Genomic DNA, 25,541 nt, shown 5'->3' with positions numbered 1-25,541 from the left:
GACGGTGGTGGCAGCCCCACCTCTTTCTGTGTTCCTTATACCCACTGCCTCCCAGAGGCGAGACGAGAGGCTAAGGCAGGTGCCCGGGGACAGCCTGGTCCCTGACAGTGCTGACAAAACGGGAAGTGTTTGTGAGAGAAAAGCAGGCAGGTTGGAGGGTAACCTTGATGACGGAGGACTCTCCAATTTCCTCTCCTCCTGAGCCATCTCCCTGACAAAGTCCCAGGGAAAGGGCTGGATGGTTGCAGAATGGACCGAAGTTAAGGAGATGCCCCCTGTGTGTGAGGCAGCACCGCCACCTAGAGGGTTTGTGAAACTCTACATGCTTCTTCCTGTGGAACGTGATGGAGAGGAACCAGGAGGAATGGGAGAAGCTTCCTATGGGCCTTGAGGGCAAATCAGGAGGCCTGAAGGCAAAATGGGCAACAGGTGAGGCTTGGTTTTGGCGGCTTCTTAACCCTTTCCTCAAATCACTAGGAGCTCAGGATTCCAAAAAGGTTGATCACATGACTGCTCAAAACCCTCCAACCCCACAGATGACTTTTTTTTTTTCTGGTCTTTTTCCATTTCTTGGGCCACTCCCATGGCATATGGAGGTTCCCAGGCTGGGGGTTGAATCGGAGCTACAGCTGCCAGCCTACGCCAGAGCCACGGCAACGCAGGATCCGAGCTGCGTCTGGGACCTACTCCACAGCTCATGGCAACGCCAGATCCTTAACCCACTGAGCAAGGTAAGGGATCAAACCCTCAACCTCATGGTTCCTAGTTGGATTCGTTAACCACTGTGCCATGACGGGAACTCCAGGATTTTCTCTTTTTATTTTCTTTTCTAAAGTTTTTAGGGCTTCACCTGTGGCATACAGAAGTTCCCAGGCTAGGGGTCGAGTTGGAGCTGCAGCCGCCAACCTACACCACAGCCACAGCAGCCCAGGACCCGAGCCACGTCTTTGACCTACACCACAGCTCACAGCAACGCCGTACCTGCAACCCACTGAGCGAGGTCAGGGATGGAACCGCCATCCTCACGGACACTAGGGGGATTCGTTTCTGCTGCGCCACAATGGGAAAGACCCAGAGGATTTTTAGGGCAGTGAAAACACTGTATGATACTGGAATGGTGAATACATGCTATTATACATTTGCCCGGACCCAAAGAATGTGCACCCGCAAGAGGGAATCCTCATGTAAACTACAGACTCTGGGGGATTCTGATGTATTCTGATGATGGAGGTTCATCAATTTATTTTATTTTTTTTGTCTTCTTGCCATTTCTTGGGCTGCTCCCGCGGCATAGGGAGGTTCCCAGGCTAGGGGTCGAATTGGAGCTGTAGCTGCTGGCCTACACCAGAGCCACAGCAACGTGAGATCCGAGCCGAGTCTGCAACCTACACCATAGCTCACGGCAACACCGGATCCCCAACCCACTGAGCAAGGGCAGGGATCGAACCCGCAATCTCATGGTTCCTAGTCGGATTCATTAACCACTGCACCACGACGGGAACTCCAGAGGTTCATCAATTGCAACAAATGTACCCCTCTGGTGGGGGTTGTGGGCAACGGGCAAGGCCCTACATGTGTGGGCATGGCAGTATAGGAAGCCTCTGTGCCTTCTGCTCAATTTTTCATTGAACCTAAAACTGCTCTAAAAACTAAAGTATTAAAACAGGAGTTCCCGTTGTGGTTCAGTGCATTAAGAACCCAACTAGTATCCATGAGGATGCCAGTTTGATTCCTGGCCCCACTCAGTGGGTTAAGGATCTGGCATTGCCGTGAGCTGTGGTATAGGTTGCAGAAGTGGCTTGGATCTGGCATGCTGTGGCTGTGGTATAGTCTGCCAGCTGTAGCTCCAATGAGACCCCTAGCTTGGAAACTTCCATATGTTGCAAGTCTGACCCTGAAAAAAAATTTTTTTTAAATTTAACTTTAACAAAACAAGCAAAATCCTCCAACAGCTCTTTATATCATGCAGATTAAAAGCCAAAGACTTTTCTTTCTTTCTTTCTTTCTTTTTTTTTTTTTTTTAATGGCCACTCCTGCAGCATATGGAGGTTCCCAGGTTAGGGGTCAAATTGGAGCTGCAGCTGCTGGCCTACACCACAGCCACAGCAACGCCAGATTGGAGACTTGTCTTCGACCTACACTGCAACTCATGGCAACGCCAGATCCTTAACCCACTGAGCAAGGCCAGGAATTGAATCTGTGTCCTCTTGGATGCTAGTCAGATTTGTTTCTGCTGAGCCACGACAGGAACTCCTAAAAGCCAAAGTTGTGGGTTTTTTTTCTTTTTAGGGCTGCACCCACGGCATATGGAAGTTCCCAAGCTAGGAGACAAATCAGAGCTGTAGCTGCTGGCCTACACCGCAGCCACAGCAACGCGGGACCCAAGCAGCATCTGCCACCTACACCACGGCATCGCCTGATTCTTAACCCACTGAGCGAGGCCAGGGATCGAACTCGAGTCCTCATGGATCCTAGTCCAGTTGGTTACTGCTGAGCCAGGGATTGAACCTGCATCCTCATGGATGCTTGGATACACGGATTCATTTCAGCTGCGCCACAACGGGAACTCCAAGAGCTCTTTCATCTTCCCAAACTGAAACGTCACACCAAGCAGCCACGCCCCCTTTTCCTCCTCCCTGTCTTGAAACCACTCTTCTCCTGAGTTTGACCAGTTATCTCATTTAAGTAGAATCATCTTCACTCACTCACCCCTTTTGTGACTGGCTTAGTACAGTGCCCTCCAAGTTCACCCATGTTGCAGCACGTGTCAGAATTTCCTTCCCATTAAATAGGCTGAGTAATATTCCACTGTATGTTATGTACCACATTGTTGGATCCATTCATCCAACGATGGACATCTGGTTGCTTCCACCTTTTCGCTATTGTGAATAATGCTGCTATGAACCTAGGTGTACAAATATGTTTGAGATCCTGCTTTCAATTCTTTGGGATATATACTCAGAAGACAGATGATTGGATTACACGGTAATTCCATTTTTAATTTTTTTAGTTTTCCACAGCAGATACACCATTTTACATTCCCACCAATAATGCACAAAGGTTGCTTTTCTCTTCCTCCTTGCCGACACTTATTTTTTTGATAACAGACACCACAGTGAGTGTAAATTTGCCTTGAATTTTGGAACTATAGAAATAAATGTGTGGTTTGGTGGTGTACGCTACAATTTTTTTTCTTGCCACACCATGCAGTCTTTTTTTTTTTTTTTTTTGCTTTTTAGGGCCACACCCACAGCATATGGAGGTTTCCAGGCTAGGGGTCTAATCAGAGCTACAGCTGCCAACCTACACCAAAACAGCCACAACAACTACCATGCAGTCTTTTGGTGTGGTGGGATCTCAGTTTCCACACCTGGGATTGAACCTGAGCCGCAGGCAATGCAAGCACCAAATCCTAACCACTAGACCACCAAAGAACGCTCAGGTAAACTCTTATATTTGTTAAATAAACACACAAATCAGCAAAGTTTATAAGCTGGAAATAGTCCTAACTCTATGCTATATGATCACATGACAATGGCTTTAACAAAGCTTTAAATAAAATGCTGCATACGTACCAAGAAGTGGCAACTCAAGCTTTAAGGGAAGGTTGCTCTTGTCCTTTCAGCTTGATGAATGAGATTTTATGCAAGAAATGACATTCTATACAAAAGAGGAAACAACATGCACAAAGTCATGGAGATGTAAAAGGGAAAAAATTTAAATTCAGTATCACCAAAGGCGGCAGGTGAAGGAGTCAGTGCTGACTATTCCAAGTGAAGGTGGGATTTTGTCTAAACGCTGATTAATTTTCTCTATAATCTTTTTTTTTTTTTTTTTTTTTTTTTTGCTTTTTAGGGCCACACCCATGGCACATGGAGGTTCCCAGGCTAGAGGTCTAATCAGAGCTGTAGCTGCCGGACTATACTATAGCCACAGCAATGAAGGATCCAAGCCATGTCTGCAACCTGCACCACAGCTCATGGCAACACTGGATCCATAACCCACTTAGCAAGACCAGGGATCAAACCCTCAACCTCATGGTTCCTAGTCAGATTCGTATCTGCTGCACCACGGCAGGAACTCCTCTCTATCTTTCAAAATCTGGCTTCATTACCTGTAACTAATTTCTGAGGGCTTGAGATTCAACGCTGTTTCATGGTGGAGGATTTTTTTTTTTTAAAGACCTATTTTGACCCCACCATTTACCTGAGGAAATGAAACACAAAGAGCCTGATAGTGACATATCTCAAATTCCTCCTGTTCAGGAGCAGGGCTCGAACTACAACCCACACTCAGGATTTTCTCCACTCTTGCTGGCAGAACCTCACCCCTTCTCAGCCTCTTAAAGGACTGGGGGAAAGAGTGGTGTGATTATTTTGTAAAAATGCCCTGTATTAATGCAGTGTTTGTCTTTTCTAAGGTCCTCTCATGAGTGCCAACTCCAGATGCTGTTACCATGTGTCGACCCTGCCACTGCCACACATCCCACTCTCCTGAGCAAGAGCACTTTTGTTCTAGTCCCCAGTTTCTCTTGCACTTTTTTTTTGGTTCTGCTTTTTTTTGTTTTTGTTTTTGTTTGCCACCCTACACCACAGCCACAGCAACTCAGGATCCGAGCTGCATCTGCGACCTACACCACAGCTCACAGCAACGCCGGATCCTTAACCCACTGAGTGAGGCCAGGATTGAACCCGCATCCTCATGATTCTAGTCGGGTCCGTTAGCCACTGAGCCACGAAGGGAACACCACTCGCACTGTTCTTTAACAAGAACAGTCTGCAGTGTTTACTCCCAAGTCCCAATCAAAAGCGATCACGACTAAACTGGAAACGGATACACTATGGATGCAGGAACACTATATTTATTAAGTCAATAATTCATTTTTAGCAATACAAGTACAGAATATATCACAATGCTGGTTACAAACATACTTAGTATGGTTTCATGGTTACAAACAACGGTGGGCACTACAAGTTTGTGATAAGGATTATACGAAAGGTCATTTCTGACACAATGAAGAACTGTCTTAAAAAAAAAAAATCTATCAATGACCTTAGATATTTTTCTAGAAATCACTGTGGCACTATTAGTGGGGATTTTCATGTAAAGAGTTGATAGTGATTTGCTTAATGGTTTCATTAAGAGCTTTTAATTTCGAGTCTATTAAACTAAAATCCCCTGTAGCTTAATAAAGTATAAAAATAGTACTGACCTGGTAATATTTAATAAAACATAGCATTCATTCACATCATAAAAGGAAAACGAAACTGAAAAGTTTTAGTTACCATGGCAACATGTCTTCCCAGAAAAGGAATCTACAGAAATGAGTAATGTTACACGAATGGTACCTGCAAAGTTATTTAGTGACCCAACACTTAACTTGTGCACCACAAACCAAGTTTTCTAGATATCTATATATAGCATATATTTTTAATCTTAAATTTTACTTTTGAAAAAAAAATGTGCACTTTAACAAACTCACTAAGGCCACTCATGCTATAGATGCCTAGGATTGCAATTAAAGAAGAGCATTATTTAAAAAATCCTAAAGCACACTCCTTCAGATCACCAACAGGGTAAAACCAGTTTTCTGCCTAAAACATTCCTGAGATTTGTGGACAACTACTAGCGTTCAAGCTGGAGATTAATTCAAATGTCAGATTAAAAAAAAAGGAATTTCCTAGCAAGAACTGAGGTCCTCCAAAGTCAAGAGGTGAAATACATGTTAATTCCTAAAGCAAAAATAAAACTCTTTAAAAACATTTTTTACTTACAGATATCTTTCCAGTAGTAACTTTGCCATCCAGAAGCAAGAACAGTTTGGAAGTAGCAAGGCAATAAATTCAGGGGAAAAAGAGTAAAGTGGCAGTCATACATGTATCTCCTGCTTTTTGAAAAGTTCACTTTATGCCACTTGGGTTTTATGAAAGACCTACATTAGCATCTGTCTCCACCAACCAAAAGACATCAGAAAAGGATTTTCACTTTTATGAAAAAAGGTTTTGAAAAGCCAAAATAGCATCCAGAGGGTATTTTGCAGACAGCTGTTACAGAGGCAGCAGCACCCTGAGCAGCAAGAGTGGCACTGCCAAGCTCCTTTCCTGGAACTACACTCAGGATCTCAGCGTCAAGTCATCGTAGCCTCAGCTGTGCAAACTTCTGTGCTTTATTTCGATTTCTTGTGCATCTGTTAGCAAGATGTGTCCCAAGGTAACTGCCTCTTTGCTGTTCATCCGTTTTGGCTTAGAGAGGTTTCGCAGGAACTTTCTACTTTTGGAAGGGGAGGGCTGCACCTGCTACTTGGCAAACCATTCTTTCAGTCTGTGAGGTATGGCCAAGAGCTTCAATCATGTCCTAGGTTTATTGTTTAGCATCTGGCTGCACTGCAAGGAGTAGCCAAGTGACATTATTTGTAAAACTGCAGTCATTGGACCTGATTTTCATATTATAAACTCTTCCCATAAAGGCTAAGAGCAAAGGTCTTTATCAAATATTTTATTTTCATAAATGAAAGCACACCTGTATGGGGGTTACTCCAAAGCAATAGTGAGTTCATATTTTGCTGACAGAGCTTAGATGGTGAGAAGGGTCCTAATGCTTTGGGGGGTTCCATAAAAATTAAGATCTAAAAAACCCAATCGGCTCTCTTAAACCGACGCAGGAGTGACTGACCACCCGAATGGCAAGTGAGCGTTACAGGGCTCCCTGATGCACCCAACTTGAGTAGCACCAAACTTTAGGAAAAAGACTGGGTAAGAGAGAAAAAAATGAAAGTCAAGAAAAGATGAGACCAAAGGCCCCTTATTTAACATTACTTTGCTGAACGGCCAGAAAAGTCTTTTAAGTTGACCTAGGCTTCTTGACACACAACCCCATCATAGATGAAAAGTTTGTTCAAGCAATTGGCTATTGTGAGGTACATTTATTATTTTCTTCGAGATTTTTTTAACCCCATAAATCGTGATGATAACTTATCCTAAATATCCTGACTAAAAGGATAAATCCCACACTTAAAATTATTTAGGTATGCCTCTTCATTAGAACCAGAAGTAAAAGCATATTAAGTTACATCACTAACAGAAACTGGCAATTAAATCAGCGCATATGGATTTATAGAAAACTACATTAAAGCAGTGGTAATATGGGGAAACTACCAATAATGATTTTTTTTTTAAAGAAAAACTGGCTGCCACTTAACATTATCACCCTGCGATCCTGTTTCTAAATAACATGTTGCTTTCTCACTGAATATGAGCTAAGCTGAGTTCAAACCAAATCAAAGATGAGGCCTTAAGTCATCTGCTTGATTTTATCCTAGGAAATACTATATGTGCACAAAACCAAAAATTTGGATAAAAAAAAAAAAACTTCATATGGAAACATAAGTTTTAAAATATTTATTGAAAAACAATTTACCATGACATTCCTATAGCACAAACATACCACAGGACTCTAAATAACCAACGGAAGTATACAAAGCCTATCCTTAAAATAAATCTTTGGAGGTATTAAATATATAAGCCCATGAGGACAGAGTTGAGTAACTTAAAAATGTTAGTCCTTGGTCACACAGACTATTTGGTAATTAATAAAGAGGTGCCTCTTGGCATTAGACTGCAATTAACTGGGAGGGGAGGTACAGGTACAGGTGGACCAATGTACTCTTTTCAAAATGAAAAAGAATTCAACTTAAGGATTGAACCCAGGTTTCCAAATCACATAGAGTTATCTATAATCTTAGGGTCTGGGCTTGCTTCATCTCTTTAGGTACCTCCCCTAGTCAGTCTCCTCCTGGGGACTTAAAAACACTGGCTCATAACTAACAAGACAGCAAATAACAAATTTAAATGAGGTTGTATTTGGGAAGGTAAAAAAAACTGTTTAAAATCAAATTTATCTGAAATTTCCAATTACTTTTTCTGTACTCAAATGCGGTGGACAGTTTTGATTTTTCCCCTTCCCACTCCAACATGCCTGTTAAAAGAAAACCAAAATTGAGCACACATCCATTCACCCACAGCCCACTCCGAGCATCAGCCAGGAGCAACATCTCTGACAGCCAAGTCGTGAACCCCTGAAAATAGGGGGGAAAACCCTGATTCTTAACTATAGAGGCACCAAATAGGCCACTATAATAAGAACTGAGGTAACAGCAAAAGACCTTTGTTTCTCAGACAGCTACATGTCACAATTTCTCAAATCGGCATATTACCTCAATATTAAATAACCTAACTGGCTTAAAAAAAAAAAAAATCAAAACTCAACAAACAAAGACAAGTTAGTAAAACAGATATATATCATCAGGGGAATCTTTCCCATTTGACTCTTGAATTTCAAATAAAATGACCTAGTTGCACTATTATTTACCATAAACATGAAGGATTTCTAAGACTTGCTTATTTTTGGGAATTCATTTTTTCATTAATTCTCATAAACTACAGTAACCTAAAATTCTGACCTGGACATGAGCTATTTAATGACTCTTAGCCAATATTACTTGCTAATGTGTTGATTATTAAGGTAACATTTAAAATGAGGGGGGATGGCTGCGCAGATATTTATAGACTTGCTTATGGCATTGCCATCTGTGTACCTTGACTGAAATCACCAAATCTCCCTAGTTGGGTGTCTACAACATGAATATGATTTTTGCATTATCAGTTTTTTTACACATTTCAATGAAATCATCCTACCGACAGAAGTACAGGCAGGGGCTAAAATAATAATCTAAAGCCTCTGGTCCAAATAACCCCTTTCTATTTTAGGCTGGTCCTTTTCAGATCCTCCTGGTCCTGTTAGCAAATGCTATCAGAGCATCTTGTGTTTTTGTACCCCCCAAAAATACAACAAAACCAAAACAACTGAAGAGTTAAAACTGCTGGTTTATCAGCTTTTCTACTACTTACAGATCAACACTGGTCCAGTTTAGATGAATCTGACAGTCCTTCCCTTGTAATAGAGCTCTGGAGTGGTTGCATCCACTTCTCTGGGTAAGACAGCCAAACCTAAGTCAGGATGTCCCTCTTCTATTAGTACTTGTGTTAGCTTTTCTATACTGCATATAAAGATTTTCCCCATAAAATGTCTTTACAATACAGTATTGAATACCTCCTCAAGGAAGAATTTACGTTAAAAAGTTGTTAAAATCATCCTTACATAATAAGAATGCAACTCTTTTAAACTCTTAAATAGTTTATTTAGGGGTTCTCTTTTTCTTTCAGGCTTTCTGCAAAATGAATTATTTTTTTAAAAAGAAAAAAAAAAAAATCCTGTTGTTTGTTCTACTAGGTTGAAAATATGGGCCAGACTACTTATACATGCGGTACATGCTGAATATAACTGAATATATGCTTATTCCTACAGACACTCTGCAAGATAGGGATCACCCAAATAGGGTCAATGGACTGGACCAGTGTTTCAATGTAAATTCCAGCCCCAAAAAACAACATGGTTTTGATTTCACAGTATGAATTCCCTGGAATCTGGGAAAAGGTAATTGGTTAACTGAGGTCCTCCCTCAGCAGCTCGGTCCCTCGACATTCTGAGAAATCAGGAAGGACTGCACCACTTCTTCAGTGGACTGGGGGCTGGTGTTGACGTCTTCGAGAGCATCGGTCACAGAATACTGCCGATCTCGCAACCGGTTCCAGTTAGACAGAACGTTGTGATATTCAAACACTTTCTCGTAATTCCCAATGGAGTTGTAAAGTTTAATGAGACCTCGGTAATCATATTCTAGTCCACTGTAGCCTTCACCAAACAGTTTCTTCCCTGAAAGTAACCGGAAAAAGAAAGCAAATTCAAGTAATGAAATGACAAGTGGCTTCCACAAGGCAACACAAGTTCAAATCTTTAAAACAGGGTGGCTTGGTTTTATTCCCTTGAAAGGGATAGACTCAATCCTTTTATCAGTGCTCCCCAACACAGTCCTACTCATAAACCACCTCTAAGACTTAAAAAAATTCTTGTCTAAAGCAGCTAATCTCATGAGAATTATAAAACTTGTTTGAAGGGACTGATTGGAATGGCAGCACCTTAAACAGTAGAAAAGTACATGCACAAGGCTATTCATTACAGCATCATGTATACGTGCAAAACATGAGAAACATATGAAGCCACGCAGGAGCATGGTTCAATCAACTATGCCACATCCACTCAATGGCATCTACACAGCTATATACAGAGGCGGGAACCCTCAGCTCTTTATGAACTGACATGGAGTGATTAACAGGGTACACTGATACGTTAAAAAAAAAAAAAAGGCAAGGTACAAAAAGTACCTAGAGTATGCTACCATTTATGTAAAAAAGGGAAAGAAGAATATTTATGTATTTGAACACCTGTACAAAAAGATACACAGAAAGGATAATGAGAAACTAAAGAGACTGCTAACCACAGGAATGGGTGGAAAGTGAGTGGAAGAAATTAGGGGGAATCACACATCTGTGAGCATATCATCCTATACATAGTTCTAACTTTTAGAATATTAATATTTCATATGCTAAATAAAAAATGAAAAACTAAAAAAAAATAGGGGAATGTTACACAAACACAAGCAAATGAACCTGGTTATCTCTCAAATGAATATACTGATAACAGGGGGCAAGGGGATAAATAATCCCAGTAAATTTTTTTTTGGGGGGGTGTCTTTTTTTAGGGCCACACCTGCAGCATACGGAAGTTCCCAGGGTAGGGGCTGAATTGGAGCTGCAGTTGCTGGCTTATACCACAGCCACAGCAACGCCAGATTCTTAACCCACTGAGAGAGGCCAGGGATTGAATGTTCATCCTCATGGATACTAGTTAGGTCTGTAACCCACTGAGCCACTTTAGCCTGATTACACATCTTCAGGCTAAAGACAAAAAAAGTATAAGCAGTAGGTTTGGTTTTCACAGTATCATGGGTTAACAGTTCTAAAACTACTTTACTTATATTTCAGGATTAAGCCAGGTAATATATCAGGGATCATGGGAAATCCACATGTACATGGACATATGATTTATGGCAAAAGTAGAACAGCAGAAGGGAGAGGATGGTCTTTTGGAAGAAAAAAAAAAAAAAAGGTCCTGGTCAAGTGCATATCCATATTTGGGGGGTGGAGGTGGGGTGTGATCCCTACCCCACACCATAAACAAAAATCAATTTCGGGATTACAGATCTAAATGTGAATGGTAAAACAAAATTGCTAGAAAATAATCCTCCAAAAGAATATCTTCATGACTTTGGGGTAAAAAAAGAATATAAAACAGAATATAAAAAGTATTAACAGGAGTTCCCGTCGTGGCGAAGTGGTTAACAAATCCGACTAGGACCCATGAGGTTGCGGGTTCGGTCCCTGCCCTTGCTCAGTGGGTTAACGATCCGGCGTTGCTGTGAGCTGTGGTGTAGGTTGCAGACGCGGCTCGGATCCCGCGTTGCTGTGGCTCTGGCATAGGCTGGTGGCTACAGCTCCAATTAAATTAGACCCCTAGCCTGGGAACCTCCCATATGCCGCGAGAGCGGCCCAAGAAATGGCAAAAAGACAAAAAAAAAAAAAAAAAAAAAAAAGTATTAACCATAAAAGAAAAGAACAATATATATGATTACTTTAAAATTTGAGAATTTCTCTTCCCTGAAAGGCACCATTAAGAAACAAGCAGTAGGGAGTTCCCATCGTGCCTCAGTGGTAAGGAATCCGAAGAGATCCATGAGGATATGGGTTTGATCCCTGGCCTTGCTCAGTGGGTTGGGGATCTGGTGTTGCCGTGAGCTGTGATGTAGGTCACAGATGTAGGTTGGATCTGTTATAGCTGTAGTGCAGGCCAGCAGCTGTAGCTTCAGTTCAACCCCTAGCCTGGGAACCTCCATATGCTATAGGTATGTCCCTAAAAAGCAAAAATAAAACAAAGCAAAACAAAACACTTCTCTATACAATATATAAGACATGTTGATCTCTAATCAATTGACTAAGAAAATTTTAAAGTAACATACCAATTGCTATAGATCGCAAATAAAGCTTCTCAGCATTTTCATACTGATTCATGTCATAATTATATAAAGAAGCCAGATGTCCCACTGAAAGGGCTACTTCATAATCTTCTTGACCAAGCAGTTGTTCTTTAATCTGAATTGCTTTGATGTGCATTTCTTCAGCTTCCTGAAAAATAATTAAGCTGTATTAACCACCAGATCACACTTTCACTTTTTCTTATGTAAACTTTTTGTTTTTCTTTTTTAGCACCACACTCGCGGCATATGGAAGTTCCCAGGCTACGGGATGAATCAGAGCTACAGCTGCTGGCCTACACCACAGCCACAGCAAAGCAACCTGGGACCAATCTGCATCTTCAACCCACACCACAGCTCACGGCAACACCGGGTCCCCATCTCACAGAGAAGGCCAGGGATGGAACCCACATCTCATAGATCCCTGTCAGGTTCATTAACCGCTGAGCCATGAAGGGAACTCCCTTCTGTCAACAATTCTTATCCAGTGAGTAAGATTCTTCCAAATGCCAGAGAAATCTTATGGATGGCATTAAGAGAACACATCATATTCATCCGAAGGTTGCTTATGGGAAGCATTACTGGTTTAGGGAAGCTAGGTACCTAAGCTGATGACAGTAATAGTGGTCTATGCCAAAATGATAGATATAACTTGTCCTCATAATAAAAAATTGTTAGAAGAAATTTAAACATCAAAATATTCTAAAATGAAAATTACTTCTTCAGTTAATACGCTCCAAAATTTAATTGAACCTTGTTAAGAAACCTTATTTTCATAGAATCTTGTTAACTTTATATTTTTATTACTCATTTTTTTTTGGCCACACCAGCAGCATATGGAAGTTCCGAGGCCAGACCTTGAATCTGAGCTGCAGCTGTCTTATTCCACAGGGGCAGCAATGCTGGATCCTTAAACTACTGCACAGGACCAGGGATCAAACCCGTGCTGCCACAGAGACAATGCCAGATCATTAACCCGCTGTGCCACAGTGGCAACTCCCCCTAGAACCTTTATGTTATTTGACACAGAAGTACACTTTATTTTTTTGAGTTTTGACTTCTTTTTTAGCTGCACTGGAGGCATGGAGAAGTTCCCGGGCAAGGGATCGAACCCATGCCACAGCAGCAACAAAACCAGATCCTTAAACCCCCAGGCCAACAGGGAATGGAGTTTCAACAATTTTTTTTTTGTCTTTTTGTCCTTTTAGGGCCGCACCCACGGCATATGGAGGTTCCCAAGCTAAGGGTTGAATTGGAGCTATAGCTGCTGGCCTATGCCAGAGTCACACCAATGCAGGATCCAAGCTGCGCCTGCAATCTACACCACAGATCACGGCAATACCAGATCCTTAATCCACTTAGCGAGGCCAGGGATCGAATCTGCTTCCTCATGGATACTAGTTCGGTTCGTTTATCACTGTGCCACAAAGGGAATTCCGTAAACTGATTTTTATTTTTATTTATTTATTTTTTTTGGTCTCTTTGCCTTTTCTAGGGCTGCTACCTCAGCATATGGAGGTTCCCAGGCTAGGGGTCCAATCGGAGCTGTAGCCGCCGGCCTACACCACAGGCACAGGCACAGGCACAGGCACAGCCACAGCCACGCGGGATCTGAGCCGCGTCTGCAACCTACACCACAGCTCACAGCAACGCCGGATCGTTAACCCACTGAGCGAGGCTGGGGACCGAACTCGCAACCTCATGGTTCCTAGTTGGATTCGTTCACCACTGTACCACGACGGGAACTCCACGTAAACTGATTTTTAGATAAAAATAAACGCCATAGGCAGCAATTCTCACCCTTTCCCTACTGTGATCCTATAATAGACAATATGAAGAATAGCCCAAAATTCTAAAAGACTTGGTAACTCCAAGTCTTAATAAATCTTAAATGGAGTTCCCGTCATGACACAGCAGAAACGAATCCAACTAGGAACCATGAGGTTGCAGGTTCGATCCCCGGCCTTGCTCAGTGGGTTAAGGATCCGGCGTTGCTGTGGCTGTGGTATAGACCAGCAGCTACAGCTCCGATTCGACCCCTAGCCTTGGAACCTCCATATGCCTCGGGTGCGGCCTTAGAAAAGACAAAAAAAAAAAAAAAAAAAAGACTGTACTTTCTTATCTAAAATTATTTAGAGAGAAAAGTATAGTAAGACATACTACCTTAAATTTTCTCATTGACTGATAAAGTCTTCCAAGGTTTCCATAGTGTTTTGCAGTCTGTACATTAAATTCCCCAAAAGCTTTTTTAGCTAGCTGGAGTGAAGACAGGTGCAAATCATGAGCTTCTTGAAGCAGCCTCTGTTCAGTTTCTTTATTGTGACAGTCAATTGCAATCTCTTCTAAAATAAGCGCTGAATAAAAAGGCAATAAAATTAGTGCATTACCAAACTATGTATTAAAGCTAATCAGAAAATTTTAAATTCTACAAATCTTTGTTGTATGTACTTATACGTGTTCATGCTTTAGAACTGATAAAGATGAAAGTATCCCATTTTAATGAAAAAAAAACAACAACACTTTTGGGGTCATTCTATTTTGCACAGTATAATGAATTTCAAATTTAGGAAGACAATGATACATACATCAAATTATTTGCAGACGGACTATATACCATACATGTTGTATTTGTTGATATAAATTTTTGAATGTTTTTAACAGGCGTGAATTTTTTTTTGAGCAATGGAAGAATGAAAAGGCAAAACTTTTTTTTTGGTCTTTTTAGGGCTGAACCTGCAGCACATGAAGTTCCCAGGCTGGGGTAGAATCGGAGCTATAGCTGTCGGACTTGAGCCACGTCTGTGAGCTACACCACAGCTCATGGCAGCGCTGGATCCTTAACCCACTGAGCAAGGCCAGGGATCGAACCCGAAACCTCATGGATACTAGTTGGGTTCGTTACTGCTGAGTCACAGCGGGAACTTCGAAAAGGCAAAAAAAATTTTTTTTTCAAATTTTTATTATTTTATTTTAATTTTGTATTATATTGTATTATTTTGTCTTTTTGCCTTTTATAGGGCCGTTCCCACGGCATATGGAGGTTCCCAGACTAGGGGTCCAATTGGAGCTGCAGCCACCAGCCTACGCCAGAGCCACAGCAACTCGGGATCCGAGCCATGTCTGCAACCTACACCACAGCTCACGGCAACACGGGATCCTTAACCCACTGAGGAAGGCCAGGGACCAAACCCACAACCTCACGGCTTCTAGTCGGATTCATTAACCACTGTGCCATGACGGGAACTCCAAAAAGGCAAATTTTTCAAAGTTGTGAAACTGGGTCAAGGAGTACCTAAGCAATGTTGAAAATTTTGAAACCACACTTTGTAAATCATATAACCTTTAACCAAATACAACTAAAAGAACTGGTTTCCTCCTACTCACATGACCAAACGAACCAGACAAGAAGACAGTTCAATTTCAAAGTCCCATTCAAGACTCTCAAGTTCCATTTAAAGTCTTAAAAATACATATTCTTTTACCAGGTAATTTTATTTCTAGGAAACCTGTCTATGTGCACAAAGTAAAAGAAATTTAGTTCACTGCAGCTTTTTTTGGTGGTGGTGGGGGAATACCCAAGGCATGTGGAAGTTCCTGGGCCAGGGACTGAATTCATGCCACAGCAGTGACCAGGGCCATACATAGCAAGGACAATGCTGGACCCTTAACCCACTGAGCCACCAGGGAATTTCCACTGTAGCATTTTTAAAGGAAGGTTAAAAAACAATTTAAACATCCAATAAAACAAGTGAGATCAAAAGCATTAGAAAAGAAGAGAGTACATAAACCTACATGTATTGAAATAGGAAAATGTGCATAATATACTACATGAACGAATCAGATTATAGAACTAAAAACAAATTATTCACTCGTTTCATTATCTGAAGAATGAAAAACCTAAAAAAGTATTAATCAAATGTTGATTCTGGATTGATGAGATTTCAGGTAACAATTTTTTCTCTTTTCTAACTTTTAATTTTTTCTTTTTTGGTAGGGCTGCACCTGAGGCATACGAAGTTCCCAGTCTAGGGGCTGAATCAGAGCTACAGCTGCCGGCCTACACCACAGCCACAGCAATGCCAGATCTGAGCCACATCTGTGACCTACACCACAATTCACAACACCACCAGATCCTTAATCCACTGAGTGAGGCCAGGGATCAAACCCACATCCTCATGGATACTAGTCAGATTCATTTCCGCTGCACCATAATGGGAACTCCCTGACTTTTTTTTTTTTTTTTTTTTTTGTCTTTTTGCTATTTCTTTGGGCCGCTCCCGCAGCATATGGAGGTTCCCAGGCTAGGGGTTAAATCGGAGCTGTAGCCACTGGCCTACGCCAGAGCCACAGCAACTCGGGATCCGAGCCGCGTCTGCAACCTACACCACAGCTCACGGCAACGCCGGATCGTTAACCCACTGAGCAAGGGCAGGGACCGAACCTGCAACCTCATGGTTCCTAGTCGGATTCGTTAACCACTGCGCCATGACGGGAACTCCGGAACTCCCTGACTTTTAATTTCTGACATTAGTCATGTATTAATTGCATGACTTAAAAAGTGCAAACCTAGAGGAGGGGATGGTGGGGGGGAACCCAGCTCCAGAATTAAGGTAAGAGTTATCTAACATGCATGGAATTACCACATAGGTGACCCAATCATCTTGGCAAAATGAAAGGGCCTTGGGTAGCAATCTGCAGAAGAGTTAAAATAAGAAAGGAAGAAAGTGGTATGCAGCAAGAGCCTTGCAACACTAAGGGTAACCTGATATGAAACTGAGTTTCAGAGTCCTGCACAATAAAGGTGAAGGTACGTGAAAAAACCACCTTCAGTTTGCTACCCATGTCACCACACAGCAATCATTTGTGATTCTTTTAAAGGAGAGAAGGGAAGGAAGGAAGGAATGAAAGGAAGGAAGGAAGGAAAAAGAGGCAAAAGAAAGGTATTCTTGTTTATTAATTGTTATATGAGATAAGCAAATAACTTTTCATTATGAAACACTGGAAATTCTAAGAATTGCAAGCAAATAGTGGACTGGCTATTTTTCTCATATGTAGTCTAACCCTGAGGAAATAAACACACATCCCTATTTTGTAACATTTACCATCAATTTTAAAACATCAGAGACTAGACACCTATTATAACTGACAGCTAAAGGAATCTTAAAATATATTTTTTATTTATATATTTATAGAGAGAGAGGCAGAGGTAGAGGATGGGAGGGGTAGAGAGAGAAAGATTAGATGGCAAGGGGTACCTTTCACCCTCTTTGAAGAAGCCAAAAGAAGATGATCTTCAGGTAGAATGTGGGTAATGATACCAATAGCTCTTTCTGCATGAAATCTGCAAAACAGATAGATACGTGTTTTGGCATTTTTTAATTACAAATGATTTTAAGCATTTAAAAAAAAAAAAAAAAAAAAAACCACACTTTATGGAGTTCCCGTTCTGGTTCAGTGGTTAATGAATCTGACTAGGAACCATGAGGTTTCGGGTTCGATCCCTGGTCTCGCTCAGTGGGTTAAGGATCTGGCATTGCCATGAGCTGTGGTATAGATCGCAGATGTGGCTTGGATCCCGCATTGCTGTGCCTCTGGCTTAGGCCGGCGGCTACAGCTCTGATTAGACCCGTAGCCTGGGAACCTCCATATGCCACGAGTGCGGCCCTAAAAAGACAAAAGACAAAAAAAAAGAAAGAAAGAAAGAAAGAAAAATCACACTTTATAATACCGATAGAATTTCTAGAACTACCTGTAAAGGACCAGTTTTTTTGTTTTAAAGTTCCAATCTTCTGTAGACTGAACAAAAGATTCACTGGCTACTTCTCTGACCTCATCTCTTCCCATGTCAGAAACAACCTGCTCTTTCCCTTCCAACCTCACAGGCCTACTGGTTTTCTGAACATGTAAAGCGCATTCTCACCTAGGACTCCTGCACTTGCTTTACTGTCTCTCTGTAATGCTTATCCTCTGAATATTCACACGGCTCACCCCTGAACTGAAGTCTTGCCAGACCAGCCTATACAAAAGACCCTAAAAAATCTACCATCACTCTCTAAACACTTTAATCATTTAAGAATCACTTTATAGTAGCAACCAAAAAGTTCTGTTAACTGACATTTTTAGGGTTCTGATCTTATTATGTCTGCTGACTCAGAGAGGAACTGTTCTGTTATTTAAAAACTTTTTTTTACTGTGAATTCACCTGCAGAGTTAGATCTATGGAAAATCTGTATGGTTTGGATTGAAGGTTAATTATTTCCAAGAGTTCTGCATTTTCTTCTGAAAAGCATCCCAAGAGAACTAGCAGTCCCAAAGTGCTCTTTAATATTTTTCTTCAGTTTAGAGGCTTCTGCATGCATGATACCCCCCAATGCAAGGCAGAGGTCTATAAGTTATAAATTTCCCTTACTTGTTCAACTGCAAGTCCAACCTAAGATGGACACACTTCCATGTGACCTCTTGCCAGGGGGCAGTTTTCTCCCTTAGCCTACCCTTTTCTTGAGGGTGTAGCCTTAATCTTGGCTTCACATGAGGGTTTCAGTTCTAAGTCACACCTTCCTATGGAAAAAAATGCCTTGTCTCTTAAACTAAGGATTGCTGTTCAACCAAGGTTACAGAAACTTCTAAGCTTTCCCACCACCCCAGAACAGTTACACCACAGTTCATACCTACTCTTTCGGATTTTAGTGCATTATTGGCCCTTGAGGATTTTCTATCTCTCTTACAAGCTCAATTGTGCATTTAAAAAGATGACTGCTATATTTTATTCATTATTTCATGTTGTGAGCAAGAAGTTTTTAGGTTAAGTCTGTCATTTAACCAGATGCTATAGCGTTATTCAAAGAAAAATTATTGAAGGAGATACTTTAAAAATAAATCAATTTCACATGAAGACATCCAAGTCTAAATATTAAACCACGTAAGATCTAACTGAATGGCTTATAAATTGGCATGATTTGAAATGACTTTAAGAATATTTTAGGGATCCTGTTAAAGCTCCAGGAGGGCAACGTTAATCCATAAGGTACATTAAATAGTGTTATATTAGGAAAAACAAAACAAAACATAGCAACAGCACTTAATCCCTCACTGAAAACAAAAGTGGAACTTACAGTGCATTGTCAAATTTGCCAGAGCTATACTGGTGAACATAAGAAGAATAAGCCAAGTCCTCATGAGCTGTTGCTACATGGATATTTTTGCCACCAAACACTGACTGCCGAATGTCAAGGGCTGCCTGAAAGAGTCATGAAAATAACTGATAACACTGTAAATCCTTAGAAAACACTACCCCGTTAAATTAAGCATCCTAGTAATTTAAATATACGTTCTATATAATACTCAATCCCATCAGTTTTGAAGAAAAGTTCTGCTATATTTAAATCGTAACAGAACATTAAACTCATCCATAAGGCCTGATTTTCTGAAGAGTGAGCTTGACTTAAAAAGACAATGGCTGAAGAATAAAAATCATTCACGTCTTAGGAATCACATCAGCGTTTTTCTCTATGTCCTTCCTTAGAACTATAAAATAAAGGATACCTGTTCCACGATGGCATAATGCATCATGTACCTGAGAATGACTGAGATGAGGCCTAAAACAACTGTCATCAACCCTCTCTGCTATTACAAAGGCTGCTATAATAATCTGCACTAAATTAACAATAAAGATAATCTACCAGTTGGGTAAATGAAAAGCAGAAAACTTCTCACAACCCAAAACCTTTCTTCCTGGATGATTTTCTCTACATGATCCCTATAAAAAGATACAAAATTAATTCCTAAAACATTAAGTTTTAAACCTTCTAGGCATTACTTAATAAAATAATGGTATGCCGCATCTGAGGAAAGGCTCAGAAAGAGTTATTTTCAGAGTGGTTTATACACCCCAAATTGAAGGTCAGCAAGTCAATTTAGGTTGAAACAAAACAAAATGTAACTAGTAACATACCTGATAAATTGCAACAGACTGACAGATATTATCTACATTGAGTAAGTAGAACCCATAATCTAGCAGTGTATCAGAATATTTTGGGTGTTTGGATCCAAAATGATCCCTATAAAAAGATACAAAATTATTAGGATATCAAGTAGAGACAAACAATTTAAAATGGTATTTTAAGTAACAATCACCTACCGTGCCAAATACACTGCATGTTTAATTAACTGTTCAGCCTTCTTAAATTCACGTTTTACAACACAAGCCTAAAGATAAAGTGAAAAATTGTTAAATAACTTTTGAACAGTTAATTAGTGTACTAAAACAAGTACGGTTTATATATTCAAACTATAATGCTGGAAAAGAAGAAAGCATCTTCAAACATAAATAGCTCTATTTGTAATTTCCTTCCCTTCAAGTATTTGAAAATTCCATTATAAACAAATCTGTACCTATATTGAGAAAGTATGAAACTAAAATTTTGACAGTCATGCCCAGAAATCTGTTATAACAAAGTTACCTTACAAAGCTGGTATAATCCTTACATACTATTAAAATAAAACACTGGGGGGAGGGTTCACCATATTGCATATTATTTTCTAAGGTACTTACTTACATCCCAGTTCTAGAATGACTTACAACTATTTTGCAGCGCTCAATTTTTTTTTTGCTTTTTAGGGCCACATCTATGGCATATGGAGGTTCCAAGGCTAGGGGTCTAATCAGAGCTACAGCTGCCAGCCTACACTACAGCAACGCAGAATCTGAGTTGTATCTACGAACTATACCACAGCTTACAGCAATACCAGATCCTTAAACCTGCTGAGCGAGGCCAGGGATCAAACCCACAACCTCATGGTTCCTAGTCAGATTCCTTTCCACTGCGCCACAACGGGAACTCCTGAATCAGAGATTTAATACTAGGCTATCCTTCAGGAGAAAAGTGACTACAGCCCAGACTACATGGCATAAGAAATTCAGGCTGCTGTAAAGATTTTAAAAGCCAGATTTCTAAAATTGAGCTGAAAAACTTAGATTTTGTTCCCCATGAGTATACAGTACCTAAATTGTTAAATAGTAGGTTAATTAAAACAAATTTAAGGAGTTCCCATCCCATTGTGGCTCAGTGGTTAACAAATTCGACTAGGAACCATGAGTTGCGGGTTCGATCCCTGGCCTTGCTCAGTGGGTTAAGGATCCCGTGTTGCCGTGAGCTGTGCTGTAGGTTGCAGATGTGGCTCGGATCCCGCATTGCTGTGGCTCTGGTGTAGGCCAGTGGCTACAGCTCCGATTACACCCCTAGCCTGGGAATCTCCATATGCCACGGAGCGGCCCTAGGAAAGGCAAAAGGACAAAAAAACAAGCAAACAAACAAACCAAATTTAAAGTTTACTAAATCCTATAATCCATTAATATCTTAATCATTATATTCACCTTAGAGGCTTGTCTTAAAACGTCCACCACGACTTTGACTGGTAAGCCTGCTGTGATCTCCTTCATTGCCTCAATGCACCATTTGTATGCCTAAAAACATATTTAAAGAGCAAAACTTGTGATATAACAAACTGACAATATTTAATGAAATGATTATGAATTTTTCCTGTAGGCTTTCAGTACTTGGATAAGAACACACACAAAATATTTACACTTAATATTTTCTCTCAGCGCCTAAGTTTTCTTGAAAGTATATGTTTGCTACATTTTTTTTTTTTTTTGGATATGTGACACATATTTAGGAAATTAGAGGCATGTTTTCTTACCTAGAAGCCTTCGCATATACTGTTCCCTCTGCCTTATAATATCTTCCTCTCCTTCCTCCAAACCGTAAACTACCCAACTTGTCCTTCGGGTTTCAGCTCTGGACTAGGTTTCTTATACTTTCCTTCTCCTACTTTAACACTTATTATTTTATGTCTTAATTGCTTGTTTAGTTGAGTGCTTACTTTGTTCCAGTTACTGTGCACTAACACATTTAACTGACACAACACCCCTTTGAGAAATGTACTACTATTGTTTGTTTCTTTCTTTCGGGCTGCACCCATGGCACATGGAGGTTCCCAGGCTAGGGGCTGAATCACAGCTGCAGCTGCAGGCCTACACCACAGCCACAGCAACACCAGATTTAAGCTGCATCTGTGACCTACCCCTCAGCTCACCGCAACGCCAGATCTTTAACCCAGGGATCAAACCTGAGTCTTCATGCATACCAGGGTTCTTTACCACTGAGCCACAATGGGAACTCCCTGAACTACTACTATTATAGGAAAATGGAGTGCAGAGAGGTTAAGTACCAGACAATGTGCTAGCATCTAGGTAGCTAGTGAGAAACAAAACAAAATATTCTTTGTGTCATAGTGCTTAGTAGGGAAAAATAAATAACTTTGGATAGTAAGAACTGTTTCAAAGAAACAAAATATGTGAAGAGGGAGTTCCCGTCGTGCCCAGTGGTTAATGAATCCGACTAGGAACCATGAGGTTGTGGGTTCGGTCCCTGCACTTGCTCAGTGGGTTAACAATCCGGCGTTGCCATGAGCTGTGGTGTAGGTTGCAGATGTGGCTCGGATCTCGCGTTGCTGTGGCTCTGGCGTAGGCCGGAGACTACAGCTCCGATTGGACCCCTAGCCTGGGAACCTCCATATGCCGCGGGAGCGGCCCAAGAAATAGCAAAAAGACAAAAAAAAAAAGTGAAGAGATCACAAAAAAGATGTAGGGAAAATAAATTAAGTAAACATTTGTTTTCCTCTGTAAGCTTCTATCTCTTCCCATTCTACCTAAAAGATATAGCTATTCCGAAGCAATTTTGATGCAAAAATGAAATACATATGATTTAGGCCAAAAAAAGCTGGTTTCTTCCTAAGACACTAAATAAGCTGATTTTGTTCCAGAAAAAGAAGGTAAAATCCGTGGTAAACTGTAATACTGCTTTTAAAATACATACTGTCCCTCCATGGGGAAAGATAAACTTCTCTTCCACATTAAAGATGAGAGTGCTTATTTGATTTCCTTTAACCAATTAAAAAAAATTTTTTTTGGTCTTTTTAGGGTCACACCGGCAGCATACGGAGGTTCCCAGGGTAGGGGTCGAACTGGAGTTATAGCTGCCGACCTACACCACAGCCACAGCAATGCCGGATCCTTAAGCCACTAAGCAAGGCCAGGGATCAAACCTTCGTCCTCATGGATACTAGTTAGATTCGTTTCCACTGCCACCACGACAGGAAACCCCTAAAATATTAATTAAAATATAAGCAGAAGTGAAATGTACCATTTCTGGGAGAAAGCTCTATGAACCAGGAATTCCTTCCCCATGTTTCTGCCTTTGCTACAAGGCTGCTAATGTTCTCCACAGAGGCTGCTCTCCAACATGGGGTTTTGGTCAAAGTACAGATGTGTAGTTAAGGAGAGCCACAGGGGGAGTTCCCGTCAAACACGACTAGGAACCATGAGGTTGCGGGTTTGGTCCCTGCCCTTGCTCAGTGGGTTAACAATCCGGCGTTGCTGTGAGCTGTGGTGTAGGTTGCAGATGCGGCTCGGATCCTGCGTTGCTGTGGCTCTGCCGTAGGCTGGAAGCTACAGCTCTGATTGGACCCCTAGCCTGGGAACCTCCATATGCCGCGGGAGCGGCCCAAAGAAACAGCGAAAAAAGACAATTAAAAAAAATAATAATAATCAGAAGAATATACACATAAACCTCCTGAGAACATGCTGATCAGGATTTTAGATTCTAACACATAAGCTTGGTGATTTTCAAAAAAATTCCCACAATTTGATTGAGGCACAATTGACAAATAAAAATTGTATATATTTAAGGTGTACAACATGATAATTTGATATATACATACACTGCGAAATGACTATCAGAATCAAATTAACATACATCACCTTACATTGTTACTTTTTTTTTTTTTTTTTTTGGTCTTTTCAGGCTGCACCTGAGGTATATGGAAGTTCCCAGGCTAGGGCTGAATCAGAGCTGTAGCTGGAAGCCTATGCCACAGCCACAGCAACACCATATCCGAACTGCACCTTCGACCTACACCACAGCTCAAGGCAACGCTGGATCCTTAGCCCACTGAGCAATGCCAGGGAATGGACCCATATCCTCAAGGATACTAGTCAGGTTCGTTACCCCTGACCCACAACAGAAACTCCTGTTACCTTTTTTTGTGTGATGAGAACACTTAAGATCTACTCTTAACAAATTTCAGATATAAAATACAGTATTATTAACTATAGTCACCATGTTATCCATTATATCCCCAGAACTTACTCATCTTATGAATGGTTAAGCTTTAAAAAATAGTTAATGTAAAACAATGAGGCATGCCTATTAGAATTAGGTCAAAATCTAAAACACTGACACCTCCAAATGCCGTCAAGGATGTGGAACAACAAGAGCTCTCATTCCTTGCTGGTGGGAATATATATTGGTACATAAAGTTTGCTAGTTTCTTAAAAACCTAAACATGCTCTCACCACAGGATTCAACAATTGAATTGCTTGATGAATATTCTAGAATTCTCCAGTTTCACTTCTAATGATCGTTTTCCTTTAAATTTTGAATATATATTTTACAGGGCAAAAACTGAGATGGGGTAATTTTATTTTATTTTATTTTTGGGTTTTTTTTAGGGCCACACCTCTGGCATATAGAGGTTTCCAGGCTAGGAGTCGAATCAGAGCTATAGCTGCTGGCCACAGCCACAGCAACGTAAAATCTAAGCCATGTCTTTGACCTACACCACAGTTCACAGCCATGCCATATCCTTAACCCCAAGTGAGGCCAGAGATCGAATCTGTGTCCTCATGGATACTATAGTCAGATTGGTTTCTGCTGAGCCACGACAGTAACTTTGAGATGGGGTAATTTTAAAATAGGAAAGCTGGGAGTCCTTGATGCCTCAGTGGGCTGGTGATCCAGTGTTGTCACTGCAGTGGCTCTGGTCACTGCTGTGGTGCGGGTTTGATTCCTGAACTGTGAACTTCCACATGGGTGAGAAGAAAGAAAGATGGAAAGGAAGGAAGGAAGGATGGAGAAAGCTAAATGACAGCTATCAGATAGCATAGAGTAATTAAGACATCATTCCGGAATAAAGTAACATAATCAAGGAGTTAAGCCTACACTGACCACTTCTCAAATACGTATTCATTAGCACTAAAGCTTTAGTTTAATAGTATAAAACCAAGAGTAAAGCTATCTTTCTCATACTGCACAGAAAGAAGCAAAACAATGCAATAAAGTGTAAATAAAATCTAGGTTCCCACTGAAATGAATGCCTTTAAGTTATGAGAGTTCACCCAGAGCTACACATCCAATAATAAAGCATCTATAAAAAGCTCATTTAGGAGTTCCAGTTGTGGCTCAGTGGAAATGAATCTGACTAGTATCAGTGAGGACACACACAGGCTTGATCCCTGGCTTGCTCAGTGCGTTAAGGATCCCATTGCCATGAGCTGTGGTACATGTTGCAGACACAGTGCAGCTCGGATCCAGCGTTGCTGTGGCTGTGGTATAGGTTGGCAGCTATAGCTCCAATTCGACCGCTAGCCTGGGAACCTCCATATGCCATGGGTGCGGCCTAAAAAGCCAAAAAAATAAAAGTTCATTTAACAGAG

At 40.9% G+C, this 25,541-nt stretch overlaps 1 protein-coding gene across 1 annotated transcript in view; it reads right to left on the bottom strand.

The window, feature by feature from the left end:
• APPBP2 (amyloid beta precursor protein binding protein 2) overlaps positions 4,846-25,541 on the bottom strand; it is a 64,941-nt gene continuing 44,245 nt past the window's right edge. Inside the window, exons 6-13 of the mRNA XM_013981135.2 lie at positions 21,360-21,449; positions 20,124-20,191; positions 19,938-20,043; positions 19,099-19,223; positions 17,242-17,327; positions 14,150-14,340; positions 11,972-12,137; positions 4,846-9,771 (exon numbers count right to left, since the gene is read on the bottom strand). Of these exons, the coding sequence (XP_013836589.2) occupies positions 9,518-9,771; positions 11,972-12,137; positions 14,150-14,340; positions 17,242-17,327; positions 19,099-19,223; positions 19,938-20,043; positions 20,124-20,191; positions 21,360-21,449 (1,086 nt within the window). The 3' untranslated portion in view covers positions 4,846-9,517. The remainder of the gene's footprint in view (positions 9,772-11,971; positions 12,138-14,149; positions 14,341-17,241; positions 17,328-19,098; positions 19,224-19,937; positions 20,044-20,123; positions 20,192-21,359; positions 21,450-25,541) is intronic.

Source organism: Sus scrofa, chromosome 12 (assembly GCF_000003025.6).
Source record: "Sus scrofa isolate TJ Tabasco breed Duroc chromosome 12, Sscrofa11.1, whole genome shotgun sequence".
In the NCBI taxonomy this organism is placed as follows: Eukaryota; Metazoa; Chordata; class Mammalia; order Artiodactyla; family Suidae; genus Sus; species Sus scrofa.
Note: the sequence above shows the minus strand (reverse complement) of the source record. Positions and strands in the feature narration are given on the sequence as shown.